This window comes from Nannospalax galili, unplaced genomic scaffold, assembly GCF_000622305.1.
Source record: "Nannospalax galili isolate Female #2095 unplaced genomic scaffold, S.galili_v1.0 scaffold443, whole genome shotgun sequence".
In the NCBI taxonomy this organism is placed as follows: Eukaryota; Metazoa; Chordata; class Mammalia; order Rodentia; family Spalacidae; genus Nannospalax; species Nannospalax galili.
Genome location: NW_008352479.1, coordinates 2165081 through 2191642, shown reverse-complemented (window position 1 = coordinate 2191642; position 26562 = coordinate 2165081). Strand labels below are relative to the sequence as shown.

General features: G+C 44.0%; 1 protein-coding gene across 1 annotated transcript in view; it reads left to right on the top strand.

Annotated features, from left to right (window-relative positions):
• Ulk4 (unc-51 like kinase 4) overlaps nt 1-26562 on the top strand; it is a 480002-nt gene that overhangs the window by 23807 nt on the left and 429633 nt on the right. The window contains exons 9-16 of the mRNA XM_008849437.3: nt 5101-5193; nt 7887-8005; nt 8163-8232; nt 9356-9452; nt 13159-13263; nt 15512-15572; nt 19741-19922; nt 21954-22000. Coding sequence (XP_008847659.1) covers nt 5101-5193; nt 7887-8005; nt 8163-8232; nt 9356-9452; nt 13159-13263; nt 15512-15572; nt 19741-19922; nt 21954-22000 — 774 coding nt within the window. The remainder of the gene's footprint in view (nt 1-5100; nt 5194-7886; nt 8006-8162; nt 8233-9355; nt 9453-13158; nt 13264-15511; nt 15573-19740; nt 19923-21953; nt 22001-26562) is intronic.

The following is a 26562-nucleotide window of genomic DNA, read 5'->3' as shown; positions in this document are numbered from 1 at the left end:
TAACTTGGAAAGGAGCTGGAAGGGTTATACAGGGGAAGAGATCAGAGAGGTGGTATGAAAAAACAGAGGGAAATGTATTAGTTTGAAAGCCTTTCTAAATATACATATATACACATACATATATACATATATATGTATATATATGGCACTGAATCTATTCAGTGGCACTCCTGTGTATCTGTTTAGGGCTGCCCATTTGGTATTAGTTAACCTCTCAGGGAGCTTGTCCCTGGAGAAAATGGATTCTCCCTCCCCCAGCATCCATTGATTGCCTGTAGCTCTTCACCTTGAGATGGAACCCTGTGACATTCCCCTCATCCTCCTTGGCATGTCTCCTGGTTTTGTCATTGAATAGCTCTCATTAGACTATCATACTATAGAGACTTCATTGGAGAAGCATCCCTACCATGTTTAGAATGCATTAACTAGCAGCAGGTGTCTTGTCCCTGTGGCTCTTACAATCTTTCTGCCCCCTGTTTCACTATGTTCCCTGAGCCTTGGGTGTAGAGGTTGCATTGTAGATGTGTTACTTAGGGCTGGACGCCTTGCAGACACTTATTCTCTTCATTTGACTAGTTGTGGAACTTTGTTATAGTCTCCATCTGTTGCAGAAGAAGCTTCTTTGATGTGGGGTGAAAACTGCACTTGTCTGTGGCAATAAGGATACAGAACCATGGGGGAAGAAGGAGTGTGAAAGAGGATGATAGTAGGAACATGCCATTACCAAGGAGGAAATGGTGAAAATGGGGGTACTCTAACCAGTGAAGGAGGAGGGAGGACTACATAGAGGGAGAAAGAGAGGTGAATAATACATAGGTGATAGGAAAGCAAAGGGAAATGTATTATTTCATAAGCCTCCTGAAAAATACATAGGCATTTATATATGTATGAGCGTCTATGTATATAGCTGAAGGCTATATATAAAAAAAATCACAGTGCCAGGTAAGGAACTCTCCCTTTGAGTTGCTGATCGGAGTAGTTCAAGAGACTCCCAAAATTACACAGGCTATTGCCACAGCCCTTGATTGCCTCCCAGAACTTGAAGGTAAGATGCTGTTACTGAAGACATGACATACTTTGGACACAGGACTTGGAGGAATTGGGCTAGAACTGACTTGAAGACTAGCTCTCATAGTATCAGAAGACACTATACAAGGAAGAAGCCAAATCAGTGGTCCTGCCCAACTGTAGAACCTATGAACCACAACAATGACTGGCCTGGAATCTTATATCTATTTGTGCAATAGTGGCACTTTTATTCTGGGGATATTCAACAGCTGTCTCATTGGACTTACAGCTTGCTCAGTGGGAGGGAATCCATGTTTGGTACTATAAACATAGCCAAGTATACCTGACTGGAGAGATCGTAGAGTCTAGTGAAGAGCCTACTGTGGCCACTTTCCTAGACAAACCCAAGTTCTTACTATTCTAAATGTGTGTCCTTATGTTCACAGACAAGGGCTTTTATGATCTACTGCAGTGGGGGTATCAAGTGGCAGGCTGGCTCCTAGGCACGTCCTTAATTTTCTGTGTCTCAGTGATGGCAGTAAATTAGAAAGCATAGCTGAAGAGTCTGGTGTGGAAGGAGAGTAGCAGCAGGGAGTGGGGGAGCCCCTCTGCTCAGGACGGGCAGGGGACAAGACACAAGAGTAACTGGTTGTTTCCTCCCCTCCCTTTCTCCTCTTCCCTCATCTTGCTCCTCCTTCCGTCTTCCTTCTTTTTCTGTGATGTTGGTGGAAGTGTTCATCCTCTGAGCTACATCCCTAGCCCAAGACAAACAAGTTTCTAGTTCTGGTTTTGGTACTAAATGAGCAGAGAATGAGAGAATTTAGGCAGGGATTTGGGGTGTAACAGTGTATAAATTTAATGCAGCAGATGATCCATTTTCCACTGTTACTATTATTTTGTTTGTGTGTATGGTATATATATGTTTGCCCATGTATGTACATGTGTGGAGGCCAGAGGTTGACTCTAAGTATCTTCCTCTATTGCTGTCCTCCTTAGTTTTTTAAAATATTTTATTAATTACTTTACTTTTATTTTATGTGTATGAATATATTGCCTGCATGTATGTAAGTGCACCTGTATCGTGCAATGCCTATGGAGGTCAGAAGAGGGGGTCAGATTCCCCTAGAAGTGGAGTTATGGACGGTTGTTAGCTGCCATGTGGGTGCTGGGACTTGAACCTGGGTCCTCTGCAAGAGCAGCTCGTGTGCTCTTAACTGCTGAACTGGCTCTCCAGCCTCTATCTTAGTTTTTTGACACGGGATCTCACTGAACCTTGAACTCACCATTTCAGCTATACTGGGTGGACAGTGAGCTCCTGGGTCCTTCTGTGCCCCCCACATGCTGGGGTTACAAGCTTCATGCCCAACTTTTATATGGGTGCTGGGGATCCAAACTCAGGCTTGTCGGATAAGCACTTTACTCAGTGGATTATCTCCGCAGCCCCTTACTGTCATTAAATATATGAAAAAAAAAGACAGAATCTGTAGGACAAGCTTCCCTTGCTGACCTTGGAATGAGTTAGGATTCATGTTATTTTCGTAGCTACATTTTCAGACTTGTTTTGATAGAACACTGTAATTGATAATTGACAGTCAGCCCCTCCCCCTCTGTGGTCCTTCTTTTGCTAACTCAATCATCTACAGGCTGAAAATAACAGCAACAAAAAGGACATGTTTGAAACATGTAGTCTTTTCTTTTCATTATTTCCTGACATTATATTGTTAGGTATTATAACCAGTGTAGGAAATGACTTGAGATTATGGGAGGATATGTGTAGGTTATATATAAAGGTGCCATTTCATATAAATAACTTGAACAGCCTGGGATTGGGGTATCTGAGAGGGACCTGGCCCCAGTCTTGAGGATACAGGGGCTGCTGTATTTACAGTAATTTGTCCACACATGCCAACAGTTTTGTCCACATATTATATAATGTTTTGCTTACATGGCATTACTCCTTACCCACCTTTGCCCCTCATGGTATATTGTGGATTTCTTCCCATAGCATCTCTGGCTGAGTGATTTTAAGTGGCTGAGGAATGTACATAATCTATAAAGATAGACTTCACAGTGATTCTTGATTTGTAGTGAATATTCTTTGGGTTTGGTTTCCCTTGGGCAGTGATCTCTGTGCACATTTCTTAAAGTGGGACTGCTGATCACAGGCTCAGAGCACCCCACAGTGTGGTACATTGGCTGTGCTCTGAAAACATCTGCTGACTGATAGTTCTGGCAACACCATGTTACCAGCCCCTGCCCTGCCACCCGTTCCTATGGCAGGCTTGGTTAGTCTTCTTAGCATTTGCCAGTCTGATAGAAATTAAGTTCCACTCTGTCATTTTGCTTCTGGTTTCAGCGACTTATAAGAGCCCTTCCTATAAAAGGGATATTCTATCTGGATGCAAATTCTTTTCCTTCAGTGTTTGTGTTTCATATTTTAAGAAGTATTTATTCATTTATTTACTTATATTTGTGGGTTTGGGAATTGACCTTAAGGCTTCACATGTGACAGGCAAGTGCTTAGCCACAGAGCTACAGTCCAAGCCCTCTTACCACTTCTTATTTTGAGAGTGTCTCATTGGGTTGCCCAGGCTGACCTTGAACACATTCTGCAGCCTGGGCTGGCCTTTTATGTGCCATCTTCCTGCCTCAGCCTCCAGAGTAGCTGGGATTATAGTGCCACCAGGCTTGGCTTGTGTGTTCCTTTTGATCAGAATAATTTAAATTTTAATACAGATATTTTGAGTAATTAAGTTAATCAAGCATGCATTTAAAAAGTTTTAAGCTTCAGTTAGTGAGCACAGTTGCAGTATATCACAGGTTCACTCTATTAGTAACCCTTGATTCTTTGAGGATGAGTCTAGGTTTTATGTTTTAAATTTTAATATTATTTTTTGTTCATTTTGTTTTTTGAGCAGTCTTTCTCTGTAACTCTGACTGAACTAGTGTTTTCTATGTAGCTGGCCTTGAACTTGTGGCAATCTCCTGGATGCTGGGATTATAGGAGTGTTCTGTCATGCATGGCAAGTCTGGGTTTTAGATACAGCCTAAAATTGTTTCAGTGTTAGTGAGCTGACTGGGTGGCATTATTTCCTAACTGGGTTGGCTGTAATGTGTGTGAATGAAGTTCGAAAAGTTAGATTCCCAAACTGAAATATATCAGACAGTAACTGCATTTGCCACTTTTCTTGTTGCAGCATCAAAATGCCTGATAAACCTTTCCTCCCTCACATTCACATGGCTTTCATTTTGGCTCACAGTTTAAGAAGAGACAGAGAGCTGGGTGTGGTGGTGCACATCTTTAATCCCAGAGGCAGGTGGATATCTGTGAGTCTGAGCCCAGCCTGGTCTACACAGGGAGTTCTAGCTGGGGCTATAGTGAAAGATTTATCGTCCTCTTTTTTTTTTTTTTTTTTAAAAAAAAAAAAAAAAAAAAAAAAAAAAAAAAAAAAGAGAGAAAGGGGCAGAGTTTGTCATGGCAGGGAGGGCATGGCAGCAGGTGCAGGAGGCAGCTGGTCACATTGTGTCCATAGTCAAGAACCGAGAGCTGTCAAGAACTGGGGCCCAGCTTTAAAACCTCAAGACCTGCCCTGAGTGACTCAGTTCCTGCAGTGAGGCTCCACCTCTTGTAGGTTCCACAACCTTCCAAACAGCCACTGGCAGACCAGGTGTTCACACACATCAGCAGACAGCCCACATTCAGCCCACCACACCATCGAAAATAATCCCACTTTTCTTGGGAGGTAAAAGGTGACAGAACTGTAGATCTGATAATTTGTAATTTAGAATTTCAAATCGCTGATAGAGTTCCTTCATAGATGAGTTGTAAAACCTGAAATGTTTTCATTAGGCTCAGTGAGGTCTGAACTGGAACTTGAACTTCTCAGTTTCATTCTGTAGTATTTAAAGCTTCTGCATTTATTTCTTTTGCTCTCTAAGAATGTTTAATTTCATAATGAAATGAAAGAGTAAAATATAAATCAATTTCAAAGGTGTAAGGTGAGATTGATGTGAGACTGATGCTGTGTGTAGCGGGATGTGTTCTGGGAGTCTCTGTGGTAAATGGAGCTGTACCACTTGTGTCTTACGAAGATTAACCTGGGAGGGAGTGCTGCAACATCCGTTTTGGAAGGACGCCCTCCGGAGACATGACCAGGACTCTGCCTCTGAGGACTCAGGCTTCAGGTAGTGTGAACCCTCTCACTGTGGGGCCCAGTTACTGAACACGCATGCCCAGTACTGCTCTATCCGTGGCTCTCACTCTTCTGCTTTCCAGTGGGAGGATGCCCAACATGTGTTTAATTAAGGTTTTATCATGAGTTTGGTCATGATATTTTGTGTTCCTGACTCTGCTCATTTTCTGATCAGTGTTTTTCAGTCAGTGCTGTTGTGTGGTAGTCACTGCCCAGCTTGCTCAGTGCACCTGGCCGCCAGCCTGCTGAGTGCATGGTGGGATGCCATTGGTCCTGTCCTGGTTTGCTTTATGTTGCTGTGATAAAACACTGACCCAAAACTGCCTTGGGGAGGAAAGGGTTTATTTCATCTTACATGTTACAGTCCATAATGGAAGGAAGCCAAGGCAGGTGCTGGATCAGGGACCATGGAGGAATGCTGCTTGCTGGCTTGCTTCCCTGGCTTGCTCAGTCACCATTCTTATGCAGCCAAGGCCCACCTGTCCAGGGATGGCACCACTCACAGAGGGCTGGGCCTTCCTGCAGCATTAGCAATCAAGAAAATGCTCCACAGACATGCCCACAGGCCAGTCTGATGGAGGAAATTCCTCAGTCAGACTCCCTCTTCCCAGGTGTGTCAAGTTGACAACCAGGATTAGCCATCACAGCTTCCTTTAAGTTAGGTGCAGCCATGTTGCTTCAGCTAACAGGTGTGAAGTGACGCCAGGAGCCAGTGTGTGACTCACTGGCATATTTTTTTCCTGATGATCTTGTAATTGGAAAGGAGCGTGTCAAAGTGGAGTTGCTGTTGGCCTGGGCGTAGAGGAATCGTCATGACCTTGGCTTTCTTGCTGGCCTTCTACGGCTGGATGCAGGAGTGACCTCCAGGTGAGGTGGTTCCAAGCCTTGAAGAGGTGGTTGTAAGCCAGCCCCACAGGATCTAGCTCTTCCTGCCTGGTGCCTTTCATTTTCATTATAAAATCTTCTCAGTCTTGGACACTTTGCACAGTGATGTTTTTGGAATAGCAGGTGGAAAGCACTCGAATGGGGTCAAGTTTTATCATTAACTGTCTTTCTCAGTTTGCTCGCTGGCAAATGACTATCAGCTTTTTATTTTCAATCTTGCCAAGTTCAGTGTGTTGGGCAGAGAAGTCTGATTTTTATTTGTGATCCTGAATTTCTGTGGCCCTGTAGCTGCAGCCATGTTCTCATCATCGGACTTGGCTCTGTGGCTTCAGAGATGCTGAAGTTGGGCTCCCCCTTCCATCTACTTCTGACCTGGCCTGGCGTCAGCACTGTGCAGAGAAGCTAATGCTCAGGTGACCTCAGTGAGCAGGGCTCTGGACCTTGCCTGTCAGTGTCAGCAAGCCTCTAAGTGTGTGTGTGTGTGTGTGTGTGTGTGTGTGTGTGTGTGTGTGTGTGGGTGAGAGAGAGAGCGAGAGAGAGAGAGAGAGAGAGAGAGAGAGAGAGAGAATGTAGCTCAGTTTCCTGGAATCACAGCTCTGCAGCCAGAGAAAGGAGTTGTCTTTGAGGGTTTCAGGCAGTGGCCAGTAGCTGCTGCTGTCCTCAGCTAGTGGTTGCAGGATTACCTGGAGACTCAACTCAGCAGGATGAGCAGGGAAAAGAAAAATGAGGAAACCAGGGGATTCCTCTTGTCCTCTGACACCCTTAGGGACCCCTCCCTCTCTGTTCTTGGGACAGAAACAGCCCAGCTTCTCCTGGAGTTCTTCCCTCCTGCCTGTTGCCGTTGACTCCAGGCTGAGCTATACTGGACGGTAAACCTACTGCTGGTGTCCGTGGTACCTTGGCTTCTGGTGTTCACCTCAGCCTGCCTGTTACCTACCATTTGTTTTTCAGGGAGGATTTTTATTTATTTATTTATTTGGTCTTTTTGAGACAGGGTCTCCCTGTAGCCCCAGCTGTCCTGGAACTCAGTATGTAGACCAGGCTGGCCTTGAACTCGCAGAGATCCGCCTGCCTCTGCCTCCCGAGTGCTGGGATTAGAGGTGTGAGCCACCACACCTGGCCTTATTTATATTTTATATATTTTATTTATTATTTTTATTTTTCTATGTGTATGAGTGTTATGCCTGCATGTAAGTAACTGTACCCGTGTTGTGTAATGCCCACAGAGGACAGAAGAGGCTGTCAGATCCCCTGGAACTGGAGTTATGGACAATTGTTAGCTGCCATGTGGGTGCTGGGATTCGAACCCAAGTCTTCTGCAAGAACAGTGTTCTTAACTGTTGAGCTCTCTCTCCAGCCTTATTTATTTTTATATTTTATTTATTATTTTTCTTTTATGTGTATGAATGTATTGCCTGCATGAATGTAAGTGCACCCATGTTGTGCAATGCCTGAAGAGGTCAGAAGAGGGTGTTGGAATCCCCTGGGGCTGGAGTTATGGACAGTTGTCAGCTGCCATGTGGGTGCTGGGAATTGAACCCAAGTCCTTTGCAAGAGCATCCAGTGCCCTTAACTGCTGAGAAATCTCTCCAGCCCCTCAAAGAGGACTTTTAAACTAATGCCTCACATCTAGAAAGTGTTCACTGTAGCTACTCAGTGAAAAACTGTTCTTTTCTAGTTCCAGGTCTTCCTCAGATATAACACAGCGGGGTTAATTATGGTTTACCATCTTTAGTTTTATACACAAAACCCTAGAGTCTCAGAGTAAGTTTGATTTGTTGGCTTTCTCCTCTTGAGCAGCAGAAATATCATGGAATGTTCTGGACCACATCATTCCAGAGAGCTTTTGCAGAGCCCTCAGAATGTACAAGCCAAAGGACAGAAGGCAGGTCAGCGGCTGAGTCAGCCTTTCAGGCAAGGTAAGCCTTCATATAAGCATGTGCATGCTGCTATGGCCCCATCCAGAGCCCCTCATCCACATCTGCTTTCTTTATGTATCTCTAGGTATGCTACATTCCTCTCTCTTCTCATGATGTTGACCTTCTTTATGGATAATATGTTGCTTTTCTGCCACAGATAATCCAACTGAGTTGCGGCCAAAGAGTATCTCCCAGGGCCAATTGAATGAATCCATTTTTCTCCTCAGGTATTTGAAATCAAATTGTGAGAAAAGTGGGGTCTTCTTGAGGCATCTGCTGTCCTGGGGGAGGCCATACTACAGAGAGATGAAGGACAGGGACATTAATGCTGGCCTCTGCCTTCACTCTCTGCTTCCAAAGTTACAGTGAAGTACAGTTCAGTGGAATCTAGATTTTGTATGCATTTTTAAAATGGCTTACTTGGGGCTGGAGAGATGGCTCAGCAGTAAAGAGCACTGGCTGCTCTTGCAGAGGACCGGGGTTTGAGTCCCAGAATCCACATGGTGGCTAACAGCTCTCTGTAACTTCAGTTCCAGGGGATCTGATGCCCTTTTCTCAGGCAATACACTCATACACATTAAAAAATAATAATAATAAAAATTATGATTCAGCAGTTAAGAGCACTTGCTGCTTTTCCAGAGGGTGGACCTGAGTTTGGTCTCAGCATCCATGTCAGGCAGCTCACGACAGCCTCCAGCTCCAGGGCAACTGACACCCTCTTCTGGCCTCTGTGGGCACTGCACTCACACGCACATACCTATACCCATACACTTATACACATAATTTTAAAAAATTGCGTATTTTTTCTATTTGTAAATGTTAAAGCCATTTCTTTTTGTACTTTAACTTCTGATAAAAATCAATTTCAAATTTTACAAATCCAGCTTCTGTATTTGGATAAGGTTATATACACAGGGCAGGTTGTATTTCTCTTTGTTTGGGTCTCTCCTTCCTTTCCTCCCTCATTTTCCCTCCCTCCCTCCCTCTCTCCCTCCTCCCCATCCTCTCTTCCTCCCTTCTTCCTTCTCTCCCTTGCTTATTATTTTTTGAATGTCTGCTGGCTCAGGTAGGATTAACATTATAAAAGAGATCAATATTCTACAAATGTACACATACACACAGGCAAGCAAAACACTTGTACAAATAAAAAATGAATCTTATAAAAAACAGTTGCAAAAATCATAGTGCCATATAAACATAAATTAGAGTTTAAACTTTTCATGTGACGAATTCCTTTGCTATCATCATATTCTCTTTTTTGTGGTGAGCTCCTCCCTCTCCCCAGGCAAGAGTGCGAGGAGGATAACGCTTCTGCATCTGAGTGGTGTTAAACTGTCCTGTGTTTTCCAGCTCTCGGCCCACTCCTAGAACTAGCACCACAGTGGGGTTGAGTCCTGGAGCGGATGGGAGCCCGAGCTCACCACCGAAGACATCTCCTTTATCCAAGGTGGGTATGGATGGGACTTTTTGGTATGTGTTATGCTGTGGAAACTCAGAAAAATAAGCTGATGTGTGAACCTTGCCAGGCTTACCTTTCTGATGACATCATCCATCCTTGTCACCCCTGGCATTTCTAGCAAGCAGAGACCTGGTAGTTGCTTCATGGTTGTTTCTTAGCAGTAGTTATTTTTTAAATTTTAAAATATTTTCTTTTTTTAAAAAAATGTGTATGAGTGTATTCGTTTATGTATGCGAGTGCACTGCGGAGGTGAGAAAAGAGCTTCGGATTCCCCTGGAACTGGAGTTAAGGACGGTTCGTAGCTGCCCTTTGGGTGCTGGGAATCGAACCTGGGTCCTCTGCAAGAGCAGTCAGTGCTCTTAACCACTGAACCATCTCTCCAGCCCCATAATTCACTCATTTAAAGTGGACATTTGGGGGGTTTTTATTCACAGAGTTTCACAATATGATCTCAATCATTTTAGAACTTTTCCATTATCCCACAAAGAGCCCTGTCCCATCAGCTATAACCACCTCCACTTCTCCCCACTTCTGTCCTGGTACCCACTAATCTCTGACTTTCTAAATATCCTAGGCTATGTAGTCTTTTTAATTAGTTAGTTAATTAATTAGATTTTAAAATTTTATGTGTATGAGTGTTCTGCCTGCATGTAAGTGCACCCATGTTGTGCAATGCCCATGGGGGCCATAAGAGGGCATCAGATCCCCTGGAACTGGAGTTAAGGATGGTTGTTAGCTCCCATATGGGTTCTGGGAACTAAATCTGGGTCCTCTGCAAGAGCAGCCAGTGCTCTTAACTACCAAGTCGTCTCTCCAGCCCTTTTATTTTATTTCATTCTGTGTGGGCATGATAGGTATGTGTGTGTGATACCCATGTGCCATAGCACATATGTGTAGGTCAGGTGATGGCTTTGAGGACTTGGTTTTCTCCTTCCATCTTTATGTGTAGGGATTGAACCCAGGCTGTCAGGTGTGTGCAGTAAGAGCCTTTACCACTGAACCATATCACCAGTCCCTGATCCTGATGTCATATTATTGACTCTCTTCACCTGCCAGCTATTACCCAGCTGTAGCAGCACTGGTATTACCTTCCTTTTAATCCCAATCTGCTGGTCCCACGTGCTCTTTGCACTGGTCAGTTGGTGGCTATTTATGGTCATGAACGCCATCTTTGCGGGCATGTTTGCATTTGTTCAGGTGCGCATCTAGCAGTGTGGTTACTGTGATATGTGACACCTTGCTTTGACTCTTTCAGGAACTGCCATCCAATCCAAAGTAGCTATTCATTTTACGTTCTTACCAGCAGTGGATTTGGTTCTAATTTTTACAAACCCTCAGTTATTGTTTACCCTTTTTTTTTATTGAATTGGGTAGAAACTGGACAGATAGCTCAGTGGTAGAGGATCTTTTGTTTGGCGAGTGCAAGGCCTTGAGTTTGACTTCCAGCACCATAAAAACAAAAAGAAAAAGCAAGCAAAAAAAGAGAAAAACCCAGACATATTACATCAGTTTTACTCTGCGAATGTTTGTAAGTGCGTGTGTGGGTCAGGGGCACTAGCACAGTGATGTTGCTGCACAGCTGGCCTCCTGTCCATCCCAACCCTGTTGCCATTCTAAACTGAAACTGTGCTCATTGAACTTCTCTGCCTTCAGGGTTCATCTGTATTGTACCATATGCCAGACTTGGATTCCTTTTTGTGACTGAATAATATTCCCTTTAGTCTACTCACCATGTTTGCCTTTCCTTCCTTTGGTACATGGGACTCTCCACCTCAGGACTGTGTGACCAGCCTGACTTTGTCTTTTTGATTCTAGCTGTCTTAATGGGTGTGAAATTCCATCTTATTGTGATTCTGATTCAAATTTTCCTGGTGGCTAATGATGCCGAGAAACTTCTTACATCTTCAGCCTGGAGCTTGCTGCCTAACTCTTCCTCACCAGTGCTGGAGTACAAGTGTGAGCTATCGCACTTCACTTTTTCATGTGGGTTCTAGGACTTGAACTCAGCCCCTCATGCTTATGTGACAAGACCATTACTGTCTGAGCCATGTCCCCAGACCTATATTTTTATTTTTGAGACAGAGTCTTACTAAGTTGCCCAAGCTGGCCTTGAACTCAACTTTGTAGCCCAGGCTAGTCTCTTGTGGTCCTCCATCTCAGCTGCCAGAATAGCTGAAATTAGGGCTGTGCTAAGCCACATGTGGCCATCTCTCTGCCTTGTAAGTCCATTCTTGTAACTCACATCTTGTGGTTCTCATTAGTGTTTTCGTTCTGAGCGTCCAGGACTGGCTCCTGGGTCTGCTGGCTTCACTTCACTGACACTCCTGTGTCCACCTTCAGTTGTGCAGTTTCTTTTCCTCACTCTTTTATCACTAATTTGGTTCATCCTGTTGAAGTCCGTAATGCACACAGCCTTTTCATGATTATCGTTTTTATGGGTGTATATTAAGGCATAGCACTCGGGATAAAAGGTCTAGTTAGGCAGAGCACAGAGCCAAATGTCTAAGAAATAACTTACAGTGCTCATTTGGTTGTTCTTTCTTTATATACCAGCTTTAGGGTTGGAGGTTGGGGAGATGGCTTAGTGGGTAAAGCACTGGCTGCTAAAAGTATGAGGCCTGGGTATTCAGATCCCCAACCCATGTAAATGCTGGGTGAGTGTGGCAGCTGCCTGTAGTTACAGCACCTGGAGGTCAGAGATGGGAGAGTCTCACCCAGAGCAAGCTGGCTAGCTAGACTGATGGAGTAGGTGAGTCTGGGTTCAGTTGAGAGGTCCTGCCTCAGTGAAGATAAGGCAGAGAGCAATTGAGGAAGACTTCTGATGTCAGCCTCAGGCCTCCACATGCACATACACACGTGTTCATTCTCACACATATTCATCCGCACAGTAAACTCACATATGCACATGCACACCACACATAGACACATGCATGTGTTGGTCTTTTCTTTCCTTCCTTTCTTTCTTTCTTTCTTTCTTTCTTTCTTTCTTTCCTTTCTTTCTTTCTTTCTTTCTTTCTTTCTTTCTTTCTTTCTTTCTTTCTTTCTTTCTTTCTTTCTTTCTCTTTCTCTCTCTCTCTCTCCCTCCCTCCCTTTCTTTCTTTTTCTTTCCCTCCCTCCCTCCTCCCCCTCTCTTTCTCTTTTTCTTTCTTTCTTTTTTTGAGACAGGGTCTCACTATGTAGCCCTGGCTGGCCTGGAACTAACTATGTAGTCCAGCTGGTCTTGACCTCACAGAGTTCAAGTGCTTCTGCCTCCCGAGTCTGGGATTAAGGCTTGGACCACCATGCTCCAGTCTTAATGTTTCATTCTTTAGTAGTCAATAATTTAGCCAAAACCTAAATGCTATGTAAATTTATAAATGATCAGTAAGATAGAAACACTTGGTTAGAATTCTGTGGATGAAAGACACAAGCAATTTTCATCATAAAAAATTAAACAAAAGCTGGGTGTGCTGGTGCATGCCTTTAATCCCCAGCACTTGGGAGGCAAAGGCAAGCGGGCAGGCAGATCAAGGTCCCTGGCCTACATAACAAGTTCCAGGCCATCCAGGGCTACATAGTGAGACCCTTTCTCAAACAAGAAAGAAAGAGAAAACAACTACTGACGCCCAGGTTGTCTGGACTTCATAGTGGTCCTCCCCATCTTACCAGCTCTCTGTCGGTCACAAATGCATGTGTGATTTTTTTCTTGTTCCAGATGACACGTGGGCACGTGAGCCAGGGAACCCTGGAATCCCAGATGAGAGAGCTGATCTACACGGAATCAGATCTTGTCATCACCCCGATTATTGACAATCCCAAGGTGCAAAGAGACGCCTAGCACTGAGGGCTGCGTGGTGACTTCTTGGGACTGCAGTCGGTGTGATAGTTTCACTCGGAACTCTGCCTTGTTCCTCTCCTGTTCTTCTCCCTGCCTGCTTGTCATGTGCATGCCACATGTCCCACTGCTCTGCAGCCCTGCCTTCTCCCTTTGCCTGCATGTCACTGTGGTAGGGTCTTTCCTTCCTGCCCTGCTTCTCCTAACCCATTTCATCCTATGCTGAAGATGACTACTGACCTCTAGAGCCCATACCTTAGCTCCCAGCATCTTTCCAGCCATATTTTTTACCGAGTGGGCTGTGCCAAGTGTTGGGGTCACTGAGCAGGGCCCCCTGGCTGGGGAGGAGTGGGCAGGTCACACAGAGACCCAGCCTGACACATGGTGTCTGGACTGAGGGGTTGTCTATGGGGAGACCAGGGGCTGTGCCAGCTCCCCGTCCTCTTATAACTTAGTATATGCCTTGCTGCTGTAACAGCGTTGCTGAGGGGTGTCAAGGACTCAAGGACATTGAGTCTCTCAGTCTCTCTTCTCTCCTTTGAGTCCTAGCCCCTACATGTTCACCCTCTACCTCCTGCTCTGTGTTTTATTCTTTCCGCTTTCTTTTCTGTAAATGTCTTTTTCCACGTTAATTCCCAGTAGCTTCCTTGTCTCACTTGGGAACGTGTGGATTGCCTTAACAGCCAGTTCCTGGTTTAGATTTCTTAACTGTGGTATAATGGACTCAAGTCTTTTATGAGTTCACAGTCTGGCAGAGTGACGGATTTTGCTAAATCTTATGGGTAATGGGTTGTTTTTCCCTTGGACTTTCTAGAACAGTCTGTCATACCATTGGCTGGTATTCTCTTTCTCTTTTATTTCTGGGAAACCTTAGCCAGTAGAAATTTGTTTTTCAACACCTCCCCCCCCCCTTAAGTTTTAGACTTAGGGAAAAGGTTCATGATTGGTGAAGGGCTTGCTTACTTTTTACCCAGTTGGTCCTAATGTGAGTCATCTGAAGGCACTCAGGGTAGTTGACAGACCTGGGGGGTCAGTGACACTACAGTGCTGTCAAACTAACACATTTTCAGATGTTAAGCTTTGTACCTCTGATGATTATGTGCTCTGTGTCCACATCACACCTGAGGTTCCTTTGGCTCCCGAAGTTGGCCCCCTTCTATTATGGCCCATGGCACTTCCTCAGTGTTCTGTGACCTTGGCACTGGGGTGAGTGATGTCAGGTGTTCTGTGGAGCCCCTCAATTCAGATTTTCCTAGGATTTCTCATGGTTAGAATAACATCATGAATTTAGAGCATGATAGCAGAAGTGTCATTTTGATCAGAATGCTATCCATGAGGATTTTATGGCAGAAGTTCGACACAGAAATGGTCAAGCTTTTCAAGGTGTAGTACTCTCTCATCTATCTCTCACATTCAACTATGTGGTTTCTTCCTCAAATAAAACTTGTGATAGCTTCGTCATGTGTTCATGACTAGAACTGCTCTTCTCAAATGCAGCCAACAAATCCTAATTGTCCTTTAAGCCCGCCTTCCACCCCTTCACTGCCCCGTCCACACCACGTCAAGCCTCAGTCTACTTCCGCCCCTTCTACTGCCCCGTCCACACCACGTCAAGCCTCAGTCCACTTCCGCCCCTTCCACTGTCCTGCCCGCACCATGTCAACCTGACACACTTACTCTTTTCTCTGTTATTTTGTAAGAAATTGCTCTTGATGAACTATTTGTCTATAATTTTGTTATGACTTTTTTGAATTGTTAAATATTTAGTATTTTATCATTTAACAGATATTTGTATTTTTCTCAACCAGAGTATCAGTTCTTCAATGATAGGGTCACATTTTTAATAGCTTTGCACCCCCTTTGCACAATGACTCGCTATGACAGGTACCCAGTAAATATATTTTTAGATGCCTTAATGTTTAACCTAGAGGCAAATTAGTTTAAATGTCCAGGAAGCCAGCAGGGGGTAGATCTTTCTGTAAAGCTTTAATTTATTGACGATATAGATTGAAATGTTTTAAAAATAAATAATCTGCACTTGTATACTTTAATATCAGATGGCACTCTTGGCTTCTTTTTCTCTTCTTTCTGATGTTTTGGGTAAGGTCTCATTCTGTAGCCTGACAGAACTCTGCATCCACCTATCTCTGCCTCCTGAGTGCTGGGTTGCAGGTGATATAGAACAGATATTTTCTTGAAAAGGTTTCTCAAGAGTGTTTTTCCCCTACTGTAGATAATGAAGCAACCTGCAATCAAATTTGACCCCAAAATATTGCACCTGCCAGTATATTCAGGTAGGTTTTGCAGGACTCATCAACATGCAGGCTTTTGTGCACAGATTGCAAATATGAAACCTATTTGAAAGTGGAATATTTGTATAGGGTTAACAGATTTCCTGTTTTCTTGCCAATGCTCTTGGGCACCATTCTGCAGATTGAAAGCCATTTGTAATGCACCTGTGCCGTCCTTTGACCCTTCTCAGCCATCTGGGCTGCCCTGCACTCTTGTGGGTGGGAAGTTCCTGTGGGGAAGTTTCCCCGTGAGTGGGTGGAGGGTCTTTCTGGTAAAGCAAGTGAAAAGTCTACCTTTTATGGTGGTGTTGTGGTTGTCCAGAGCTGGAAGAATTGGGATTGTACCTGAGGGACCAGGACAGGGGAGAGGCAGGACTGTGGGGATGGCATCTGGGTAGAGACAGGTAAAGGATGGTGGTTGAGGGACCAGAACAGGGGAGAGCAGGACTGGGCCGTTCACCCCTGTGGGGACGGCATCTGGGTAGAGACAGGTAAGGGATGGTGGTTATTTCACTTCAGCCAATGAAAGTCTCATCTAGGGTGACTCAAAACTTTGATGTATTTTGGGTTGATCTATTTAGTGGAATAAGTTGTACTTTAAGTTGAGCTAGATCTGGGGAAATTTCTTCACTGGCTTGAAATAAATTCAAAATGCACAAAATATGTTCTGATTTAAATAAACCAACTGATAATTTGTGCATGTTGAGCCATACACAGACACAAACCAAGAGCCAAACCCTGTGGAGGGCAGTTCTGAAGGACCAAAGCAAAACAGAATTAATAGTGCTGCTAGTGCCGAGGCCCTGTATGTATGAAGCCTAGAGAATTACTTTAAGACCATAAACTAGGATCCACTCCTCCTGCTTTTCATTTTGTTGTTGTTTTTGTTTTGTTTTGTTTTTGAGACAATGTCTCCCTTTAGCCCCAGCTGACCTGGAACTCACTGTGTAGACCAGGCTGGCCTTGAACTGACAGAGGTCCATCTGCCTCTGGTTCCTGAATGCTGGGAGCTAAACTTGACAGTCTTAATGAAATATTTTATTGAGATGTGCTGAAATTTTAATCAAAAAATTTAAATGACAATTTATTAATTTAATGTGTTTGTATGTATGCATGCGCGTGCACACACACACACACACACATAACTACACACTGGAGGTCGGAGAACAACTTGTAGGAGTCAGTTCTCTCCATCTACCATGAGGGTTCCAGGGAATGAACTCAGGTTATCAGGCTTAGTGACACGTGAGTTTATCTGCCGAGCTCTTTTTACCAGTCACCAACCCCTCTCTTTTTTAGTGCTAAATTAAAAAAAAACTTTTAATTAAAATTTTGATTTTCATACAATATAATTTGATGGCATTTAGATCCTTCTCTGCTACCTGCACCTCCCTTTATTATTCCCCCATCCAATTTAATGTACTCTATTATATAATTTATCTATCTATCTATCTATCTATCTATCCTATCTATCTATCTATCTATCTATCTATCTATCTATCATCTCTCTCTATCTTTAATGTACTCTATTATATAATATCATCTATCATCTATTAGTGTGTACCACTATCTATCTATCTATCTATCTATCTATCTATCATCTCTCTCTCTCTATCTTTAATGTACTCTATTATATAATATCATCTATCTATCTATCTATCTATCTATCTTCTATCTATCTATATCTAAATCTAAATCTATATCTATATCTATTATCATTTATATCTATCTATATCTATAGATGCAGGTCCTTGGCACTAGCAGTAACATTAATTCTGTTTTGCTTTGGATCTTGGTTTGTGTCTGTGTATGAGCTCAACATGCATATATATAATAAGGCTTACGGAGTCTAATTTGTGACCCTAAATGTCCTTCAGTGTGGGTCCATCCACTGGAGCTTAGCTGATCTACTAAGGGTGCCATCCTTGAAAGAGCCTGACTCTCCCTCTCTCAGCAGCCATCGGTTGCCAAAAGTTCCTTAGGTTGGGTTGGGGTTTCTTACCCACTTCCCCATGTCTATGCTGGGATTTTGTGTGGTTTGAGCTTGCATGGGACTTGTGCATGGTGTCACCATTGCTGTGAGTTCATATGAGTAGCTGCCCAGCTGTCTGGAAAACTGTTTCCTTGTGGTCTTGCACCACCTCAGGCTCTTAAAATCTTTTTGCCTCCTCTTCCACAATCACCCATGGACCTTGGGAGGCAGAAGTTTGAAATAGTTTTCCTATTCAGGGATGAGCACTCTGCAGCCTCTTGTTCTCTGCACATTGGCCAGTTGTGGGTTTCTGTGTTAATCACCATCTGCTGCATAAGGAAACTTCTCTGATGAGAGCTGAGAGATGCATTAATCTATGGGTACAATAAGTCATTATAACATTAAAAATTTAAAGCCTGCGAATTCATGGAATCTTCCTTAAGAATCATGGTTTGTTTTATTGTATTAATTTTGAGTTTGAAGATAATAAGAGTTCTAAGAGGCTGGCATAGAAAAATCTCCAGAAGAGTTACTGAAAAATGGAGCAAAGAACATTTGAGCTTGAAGACTTTTCTGGCTTTTCCTTCCTGTGGCTCATAGTCTAGGCAGACAGGTTCAGGGACAAGACAAAACAAGGCCCAGCAGTTGAGAGACAGAGGCAGATCTCTGTGAGATCCAGGACAACCTGGTCTACATAGTGAGTTCAGGCTGGCAGGCTGGGGTTACAGGGAGACCCCGTCTCAAAACAAAACAAAAACAATAAAAAACCCCCTAGAGAATTGCTGTTATTACTACAAAATAATATATATTTACTTTTAAAAGGTTTTATTTATTTATTTATTTATTTTTATTTTGTATGTATGAGTATATTGCTTGCATGTAAGTGCACCCATGTCATGCAATTCCCGCTGAGGTCAGAAGAGGGCATCAGATCCCCTGGAATTGGAATTACAGGTGGTTATTAGCAGCCATGTGGGTGCTGGGAACCAAACCCACGTCCTGTGTAAGAGCAGCCTCTCTTAACCACTGAGCAGTCTCTCCAGCCTCAATATATATTTACTCTTTTTCACCTTTGAGTTAGAGAGTTTTATAATTTTTTTTGTTTTTGTTTTTTTCATTTTTTTCATTTTTTTTTCTCATTGCAGCTGGTTTGTTTGTTAGTTTGTTTGAAGCAGGGTCTCCCTGTAGCCCCAGCTGTCCTGGAACTCACTATGTAGACCAGGCTGGCCTTGAACTCACAGAGATCCGCCTGCCTCTGCCTCCCAAGTGCTGGGACTACAGGCATGCGCCACCACGCCCGGCCAGTTTTATAATTTTTTATAAACTATTTTGTTTAAAGACAGAGATAAGCTAGGATCTGTACATTCATTTCATTTTATTTTTATTTATGTATATGTGCCTACATGTTAGTATGCACATAAGTGCAATGCCTTCAGAGTCCAGAGAGGACGTCAGATCCCCGGGAGTTGGAGTTATAGGCGGTTGTGAGTCACCTGACTTGGGTGCTGGGAACTAAACCCAGGTTCTGTATATGAACAGCAGGAATTCTTAAGCACTGTGCCATCTCTCCAGCCCCAGATCTGTACATTTGGAAGCCATTTCTAAGTGTCTCTCATTTTTATGGGGAGCTGGAGGCTAGAGTTCCAGGTTCCCGCAGCTGTCCTGTCCTTTTATCTTGGCTCTGTTTCTCAGTAGTTCACTGGAACTTCTTTCAATGGGTGTGGTGGAAGATGGGTGAGTGTGCATATGTGTGAGTGTGTGTGGAGGCCAGAGGACTTCAGGTGTCATCCTCAGAAACACTGTCCACTTCCTCTGATGCAGGGTCTCTCATTGCCCTAGAGCTCATCAGTTAGGCTGGACTGGCCTCTCAGTGAGCTGCAACATCCCCTGCTTTTGTCTCCCCAGCACTGGCATTACAAGTGCCTGAGGCTTTCTCATGTAGGTTCTGGAGACTGAGTTCGTGTGATCTCCCTAGCACTTCCCCACTCCCGTGAGTTTTCCTTTGCGATAGTTAGGAAGTCTCCCTGGGTGAAGAGATGAGGTATATAGGAAGACAGCCAGAGAAGAGGTCACCTTGGGACCCTTTTGTTTTCTGAGTGTCATGTGGTGATTTTGTCCTCTTCTCTGCTCTGAAATGTTCTACAATGTCCAGGTGACCCCTTCTCATGTCACACGGGCTCTGCTTCCTCTCCTCTGCAGTGGAGAAGTTGTTAGTTCTGAAAGACCAGGACTGGAACGACTTTCTGCAGCAGGTGTGCTCCCAGATTGACTCCAGTGAGAAGAGCACCAGTGCAGCACGGGGCAAGTTCAACCTGCTGTGCTACCTGTGCATGGCAGCCACGCACAAAGAGGTGGCCACCAAGCTGCTCCATTCCTCTCTGGTAGGTACTGGGAGGCTAATGTGGCTTCCAGGGACCCCCACATGCCTCCTGCATTGTGTTTTTAGTGACATTAAAACAAGGGTTTGGGGTTGAGGTGTGGCTCAGTGGTAGAGCAGTGGCTTAGTATGACTGAAACGCTGGGTTCAGTCCCTGTTCTAGTTTGCTTCTCTATTGCTGAGAAAGAACACTGGCCAAAACCAACTTGGGGGCACGTTATTTCAGCTTATAAGTAACAGCCCATTAATTGAGTGAAGCCAAGGCAGGAACTCAAGGCAGGAACTGAAGCAGAGGTCATGGAGGAATGCTGCTTACTGATTTGCTTAGCTACTTTTTTTTATATAGCCCAGACCCACCTGTCCAGGGATGGTACTGCCCATGTGGGCTGGACTGTCCTACATCAACTGGCAATCAAGAAAATGCCCCACAGACATGGCCATAGGCCAGTTCTTCATTTGAGGCTTCCTATTCCTAGTTGTCTCTATTTGTGTCAAATTGATAAAAGCTAACCAGCACAGTCTCCCAACACTATAATATAAATGAAACACCACCAACAGAAAAATGGGGGCTAAAATATTTTACTTATTTTTGCTGTGGGCCTGGGGATTGAGCCCAGGGTAGGCAAGTAGTCTGCTACTGAGCTGTAGCCTAGTCCTAGTTTTTACCTTAAATTTTGAACCAGGCTTTGACTAAGTTTCCCAGGCTGGCCATGAACTCTCCCTGTAGCCCAGTCAATCCTTGAACAAGCCTGAACCAGTCAGGCTGTGCTCCTCTGGTCTCATCCTCCAAAGTAACTGGCATTATAGGCCTGTGTTATCTGGCACAGTGGGTCAAAATACTAAATTCCATGTAATTGCAATGAAAAAAGTGGGATTTTGAACACTGGCTTTTGTAATACTGAGCTTGATTTTTTTGTTAAGTGATAATTGGGAGATACAGTTCCTTTTGCAATCATAGGAAGAACCTTCTGTGATGCAGTGAATTCAGGGTATGGGGCTCCTGTGCTGGGTCACTAGGGTAAACACATGTTTCTGAGGTGTAAAGGGGGACGTTGAGCCTATGAGCCTTTTGCTTTCTGTTCCTCTGGGAAGGCTGTTTCCTGATGGGCCTCAGCGCACTGGTAGCCCCTGGGTCAAAACTTCTAAAGTCACCCTGTGGGAAGAATGGCAGTGTGCCTCTGTGTGTGTGTGTGTGTGTGTGTGTGTGTGTGTGTGTATATAGAGACCCCAAAGCTGGCTTGAAGAAATTTCAGCTCCTTTTGCTTCCAAGATGATGTGGAGGTTACTTGTGGGTGTGTTGTCTGTTGGATGTAGAGGTTACTTGTGGGTGGGCAGGCATTTAGGGAATATAAATTAGGAAAAAATGAATGTCCCATTCTTAATTTAAAAAAATATTTATTTCAGTTTTTAATTATATGCATATGGGTAATTATATGTATGGGTATGTGCATGTGAATGCAGTGTCTGTAGAGGCCAGAAGAGGGCATCAGATGCCCTGGAGCTGGAGTTACAGGTGCTGTGAGCCATCAGATGTGGGTGCTGGGAACTGATCTGGGTCCTCTGCAAGGGCAGCCAGTGCTGTCAGCTGCTGCACCTCTTCTCCACCTGACTTTTCGTTTGTGTCTTTACACACTCCATCTGTTACATTTTTTTAAAAAAATATTTTTTTATTATTTTTATTATATGTGTATGAGTGTATTGCCTGCATGTGTGTAAGGGTACCTATGTTGTGCAATACCCGTGGAGGTCAGAAGAAGGTGTCAGATCCCCTGGAACTGGAGTTACAGACATACATAACAGGTGTTAGCTGCCATTCCCAAGGGTGCTGGGAATCGAACTTGGGTCCTCTCCAAGAGCAGTCAGTGCTCTTAACTGCTGTGCCATCTCTCTAGCCACCCCTCCCCCATGTGTTACATTTTTAAACAATTATCTCCTTGGTGCACAGCTCATGCTTCAGTTATGTTAAGTTCTTTCACTCAGCTATTACTTTTGGTGTTCCATGAATTAAACCTATATTTTAATTTTTTAATTCTAGTTCCAGCTGCTAATCCAGCATTTGCGAGTAGCTCCAAACTGGGACATGTAAGTAGTACTCACATTTTAAAGCACATTCTTTGTGATTTATGAAGTAACTGTCATAGTCACCTTTCACAAGCAGAGTTCCAAGTCACTGTCCTAAGTTATTCTGAGGTAACCGTGACTCATTCATAGGCACTTGTAAAGAGGCGTGAAGGTCACCACTGCCCTGTTATAAAATCTAGAATTACCACACCACATCCAGGAACTCTGTCACTGCCACTCTCTTGAGTGTGCACTGGGAAGCAAGGCCTGCCTTTCAGCTTTTCCTTCATATGAGGTTTCCTCTGGCCTCGGTCTTTCCCTGGTGTAGCTAGCTGTTGCTCCCCAAATGGTTATCCATACTCTGGTGGGAGCATCATCTAGGACCTGCTGGTGATGGGGTAACACATGCCTGTTCTGTATGGAAGCTGCATGCTGGGGCAAAATGTACATTTCCTAGAGGGTTGGTAGGCTCTGACTGGTCCTTGCTCCTGGGACTGCAACTGATTAGATTTTTTTCCCTGAGTCTTCACTTTCTGGGGCATCTCTGTGGGATACAAAAATTGTGTAGGGTGAGGACTGGGACATGCCTGAGTGTGATCCCCCTGGGAAAATTGCATTCACTGCTAAACCTCAGTCTCCTCATCTGCAAAATGAGATGGAGAGCCGCGGCTTTGAATAGGTGTGGAGCTGTGATTATCATCATCTTCCGAGCTCACTCATCTGTCTCTGGTGACTGTAATCCTGGAGCTCAGGAAGGATGGAGCCCAGGGCTGCTGTGAACTGGGCAGAGGTGTGGCAGTCATTACTCTGCCATGCTGGTGAAATAGGGGAAGATCATAGGGGTTTGCAAAAGGCTATCGGAGGGTAATTATTCTGCTAGAAACAGTAGTCTGCCAGCGTTTCTTTCCCAGGTAAATATGGTATGTAAAACAGAGTTTTAAGGTAATGGCTGAGCATTTTAATATTTGAGAAGATTTGTAGTGTGCTAATTAAAAAGCAACCTTTGCAATCTTTGCTGTTTGTTATTTGGAAGTCATAGCCTTGACTAGAGCGCCCCCTGCTGGCAATAAAACAGAAATTCTTAACCCTTTAAAAGTATTGTTTCAATACTGTTTTCTTCTGTCCTCCACGGGCATTGCACAACACGGGTGCACTTACATACAGGCAATACACGCATACACATAAAATATAATAAAATCTTTAATAAAAATGATTTAAATTGAACTTGATTTGTTTAAAATTTTTTTTGGCGTAGGATCTTACTGTGAAGCCCAGACTGGCCTTGCCCTGATGTTCCTGCTCTCAGCCGCCTGAGTGCTGTGCTCGGAGGCGTGTGCCACCAGCTGGGCCAGTTTTGATGAGGAAAGCAGTGGGCAGTCAGTAGTCAGCCCTCTCTCTGCTGGCCTTTCTTGTTTTCTTTCAAATACATATTATTTTCCATTTTTATTCAGTTTTACATACAGGAAAACAGCATTAGGCATGGCATGGCATGATTTGTGTCTTGCCCCCTCCCCCATAAATGTATACTGTTTTTTTAATAGCCACATACCAGGACTGTGAAATGGATTTATTGAGTGAAACTTTTTTTTTTTTCTGAGACAGGGTCTCCCTGTAGCCCCAGCTGGCCTGGATCTTGCTATGTAGACCAGGCTAGCCTCAATCTCACAGAGATCCACCTGCCTTTCCCTCCCAAGTGCTGGGTTTAAAGGCATTAAACGTCATTGGTGATTGAGACCTTCTCAGATCTTCCTGCCTATGCCTCCCACAGCACTGACGTTACAGATATGCACATGAGCACACTTGGCTTTTCTTCCAGTTCTGCCCAGTGGTCACCAGACGGGATTATGTAGGTCCTGGGGATTCAAACTCAGATCCTCATGCATTTCAGACAGCTCCCTTGCCTACTGAGCCATCCTCCCCAGCCCTGATCCTGCTTAAAAAAATTTTTTTTATTTATTGTTTTTATATTATGTGTGTGAGTATATTGTCTACATGTGTGTAAGTGCACCTGTATCATGCCTGAGGAAGTCAGAAGAAGGTGTTGAATTCCCCTGGAAACGGAGTTATGGACAGTTGTTAGCTGCATGTGAGTACTGGGAATCAAAACTGGGTCCTCTGCAAGAACAGCCAGTGCTTTTAACTGCTGAGCCATCTCTCCAGCCCTGATCCTCCTTCTCAGTGCTGTATATTCCTCAGATGCACCATATGTAAGTGATGAAGTGGACTGGCCCAGGTGTTGGTGACCCACAGTCTCCTCTGCTTGTCCAAGTCTGTCTCTACAACCTCTCCTTCAGTCGGGAGGTGGGTGTAGGGCGCCAGAGTATGACTGGGTCAGGCTTGCTGCTTGGGTCCTGTGCATGCTGGGAGGCCATGTCGCTGAAGAGCAGGTGGGTAGGCTGAGGCTTCTGTAATGGCAGGGTTGTATTTTCCTCCTCAGAACTGGTGTCTCTCAGCTGGTCCCTCCACTAGCTCCAGTATAAGAGGCCCACAGATGCAGCTGTCCACATTTGCTCCTTTGGTTCCCCCAGGGAAGATTGCTCTCCATGGGAACAGTTTTCATGTTTTCCCTGAAGTCCGGGGCTGCTGGGGTCACTCTGTGTCCCAGCAGGAGGTAGAGAGAGGCAGAACCCACTGCTTAACTGTCCCTTCTGCAGTGGTTTCTAGGAGACGGTTGTCCTGTGGCTTATTCCTGTCTGGTGTTAGTTTATCCCCAGTCCCTGGGGCCTGCTTGGGAAAGCAGTTCTTCCCAGTGGTCACCAGGCAGGGTTATGTTCTAGCATTCTCTGTCTACCTAATTTTGTCTGTGGGTCATCGGGTTCCTCACTCTTTCTTGTCCACACTCAACCCTTTTTTTTTTTCCTGTTGCCATGCAGTTAAAAGAATCTCAGACTCTCGAGGGATTGTGCTTAGTTTTCATCCAGAAAAGGAAATTTCTCATAAGTCTTAAATCTTTGTGACCCTCATGATTATGATTTATCAAAGTTTTTGTTATTTAATGTTTACAATAATAGAGGAGCAGCCAGACATGGCAACCCAACCTTGTCATCCCAGGACTTGGGAAGCTGAGGCAGGAGAATCAGACTGCAAGGCTAGTCTGTGGGCTGCATAATGAGGCCCTGTCTCAAAAAGCAAACAATATACACACATATACACACATATATACATGTATATATACATGTGCTTCTAAATGTATAAGTGGACATTTTTGGTTTCTACTGGTTATTTCTGCTTTTCTTCTTTTGTCATTATAGTGAGGCCTGTGTCATTTCTGACTTTGGGATTTCTATGATTTATCTTTGACTTCTAATATAAAATCATTTTTAAAAGTATGCCAGGAATGTAGCCAACTAATAATGCAGCAGTAGTGCTAACCCATTTAGTATATATTGTCAGATTTTGTGGTAATTATTTGAACAACCTGATTATCTTCATATTATTATTATTAGTCCCACTCAAACCTAGGAGGTCACCAGAAACTGGATACGTGAAGGCCGAGTGTCCACCCAGGGTACCAACGCCCCCACTGTTCCTGGCCTTGTTTACTTTCTGTTGCTGTGATAAACACCATGACCAAAAGCAACTTGGGGAGGAAAAGGTTTATTTGGTTTACAGGTTATGTCAAGGGAAGCCAAGGCAGGAACCTGGAGGCAGAACCTGAAGCAGAGACCACAGAGGAATGCTGCTTACTGACTTGCTCAGCTAGCTTTCTTGTACAGACTGGGCTCACCTGCCTGGGATGACACTGCCCACAGTGGGCCTGGCCCTTATATCAACTAGCAATCAAGAAAGTGTCTCACTGACATGCCCACAGGCCAGTCTGAGGGAGAAAATTCCTTATTGAGCTTTCCTCTTCCCACATGACTCTAGTTTGTATCAACTTGACAGAAACTAGCCAGCACTGTACCTAACTATGGACCCTAGGCAGGGCCCAGGACATTTGATTCCTGTGTTGTAAAGACCACTCTATGCAGCTCCCACAAGTGTGGCTGATGTATCATTTATTACTTTGGCTTTGCTGGACTTCTTATGAATGCTGGAACGTGTGTGCATTCACTGTTACTTGCTGAGCCAAGAGTAGACTGACGTAAGTTTTTAGTACTTTGTAATGGTAACCAGTTACTACATGTGATTAGTTAAATTTAACCTTAATTCACATTCACAAATTAAATCTTTAGTTCCTCATTTGCACGAGTCTGTGTGTATGTGTGTGTGTGTGTATGCACATACAGACATACTTTAAAATTTTTTTTATTTTGTTTATTCAGTATTTTATTATTTTTTGGTATGAGAGTATTGCTTATATGTATGTAAGTGCACTCATGTCATGCAAGCCTCAGAGATCAGAAGAGGGCGTCGGATTCCCCTGGAACTGGAGTTATGAATGATTGTTAGCTGCCGTGTGGGTGCTGGGAATTAAACCTAGGTCCTCTACAAGAGCAGCCAATGCTCTTTAACTGCTGAACTATCTCTCCAGCCCCTTGAGCTTGTCTTTAAAACAAGGTAAAATGTGTTCATATCTTCTGATTCTTTAGTGAGTTTTTTTTTTTTTTTTTTTTTTGTTTTTTTGAAACAGGGTTCCCCTG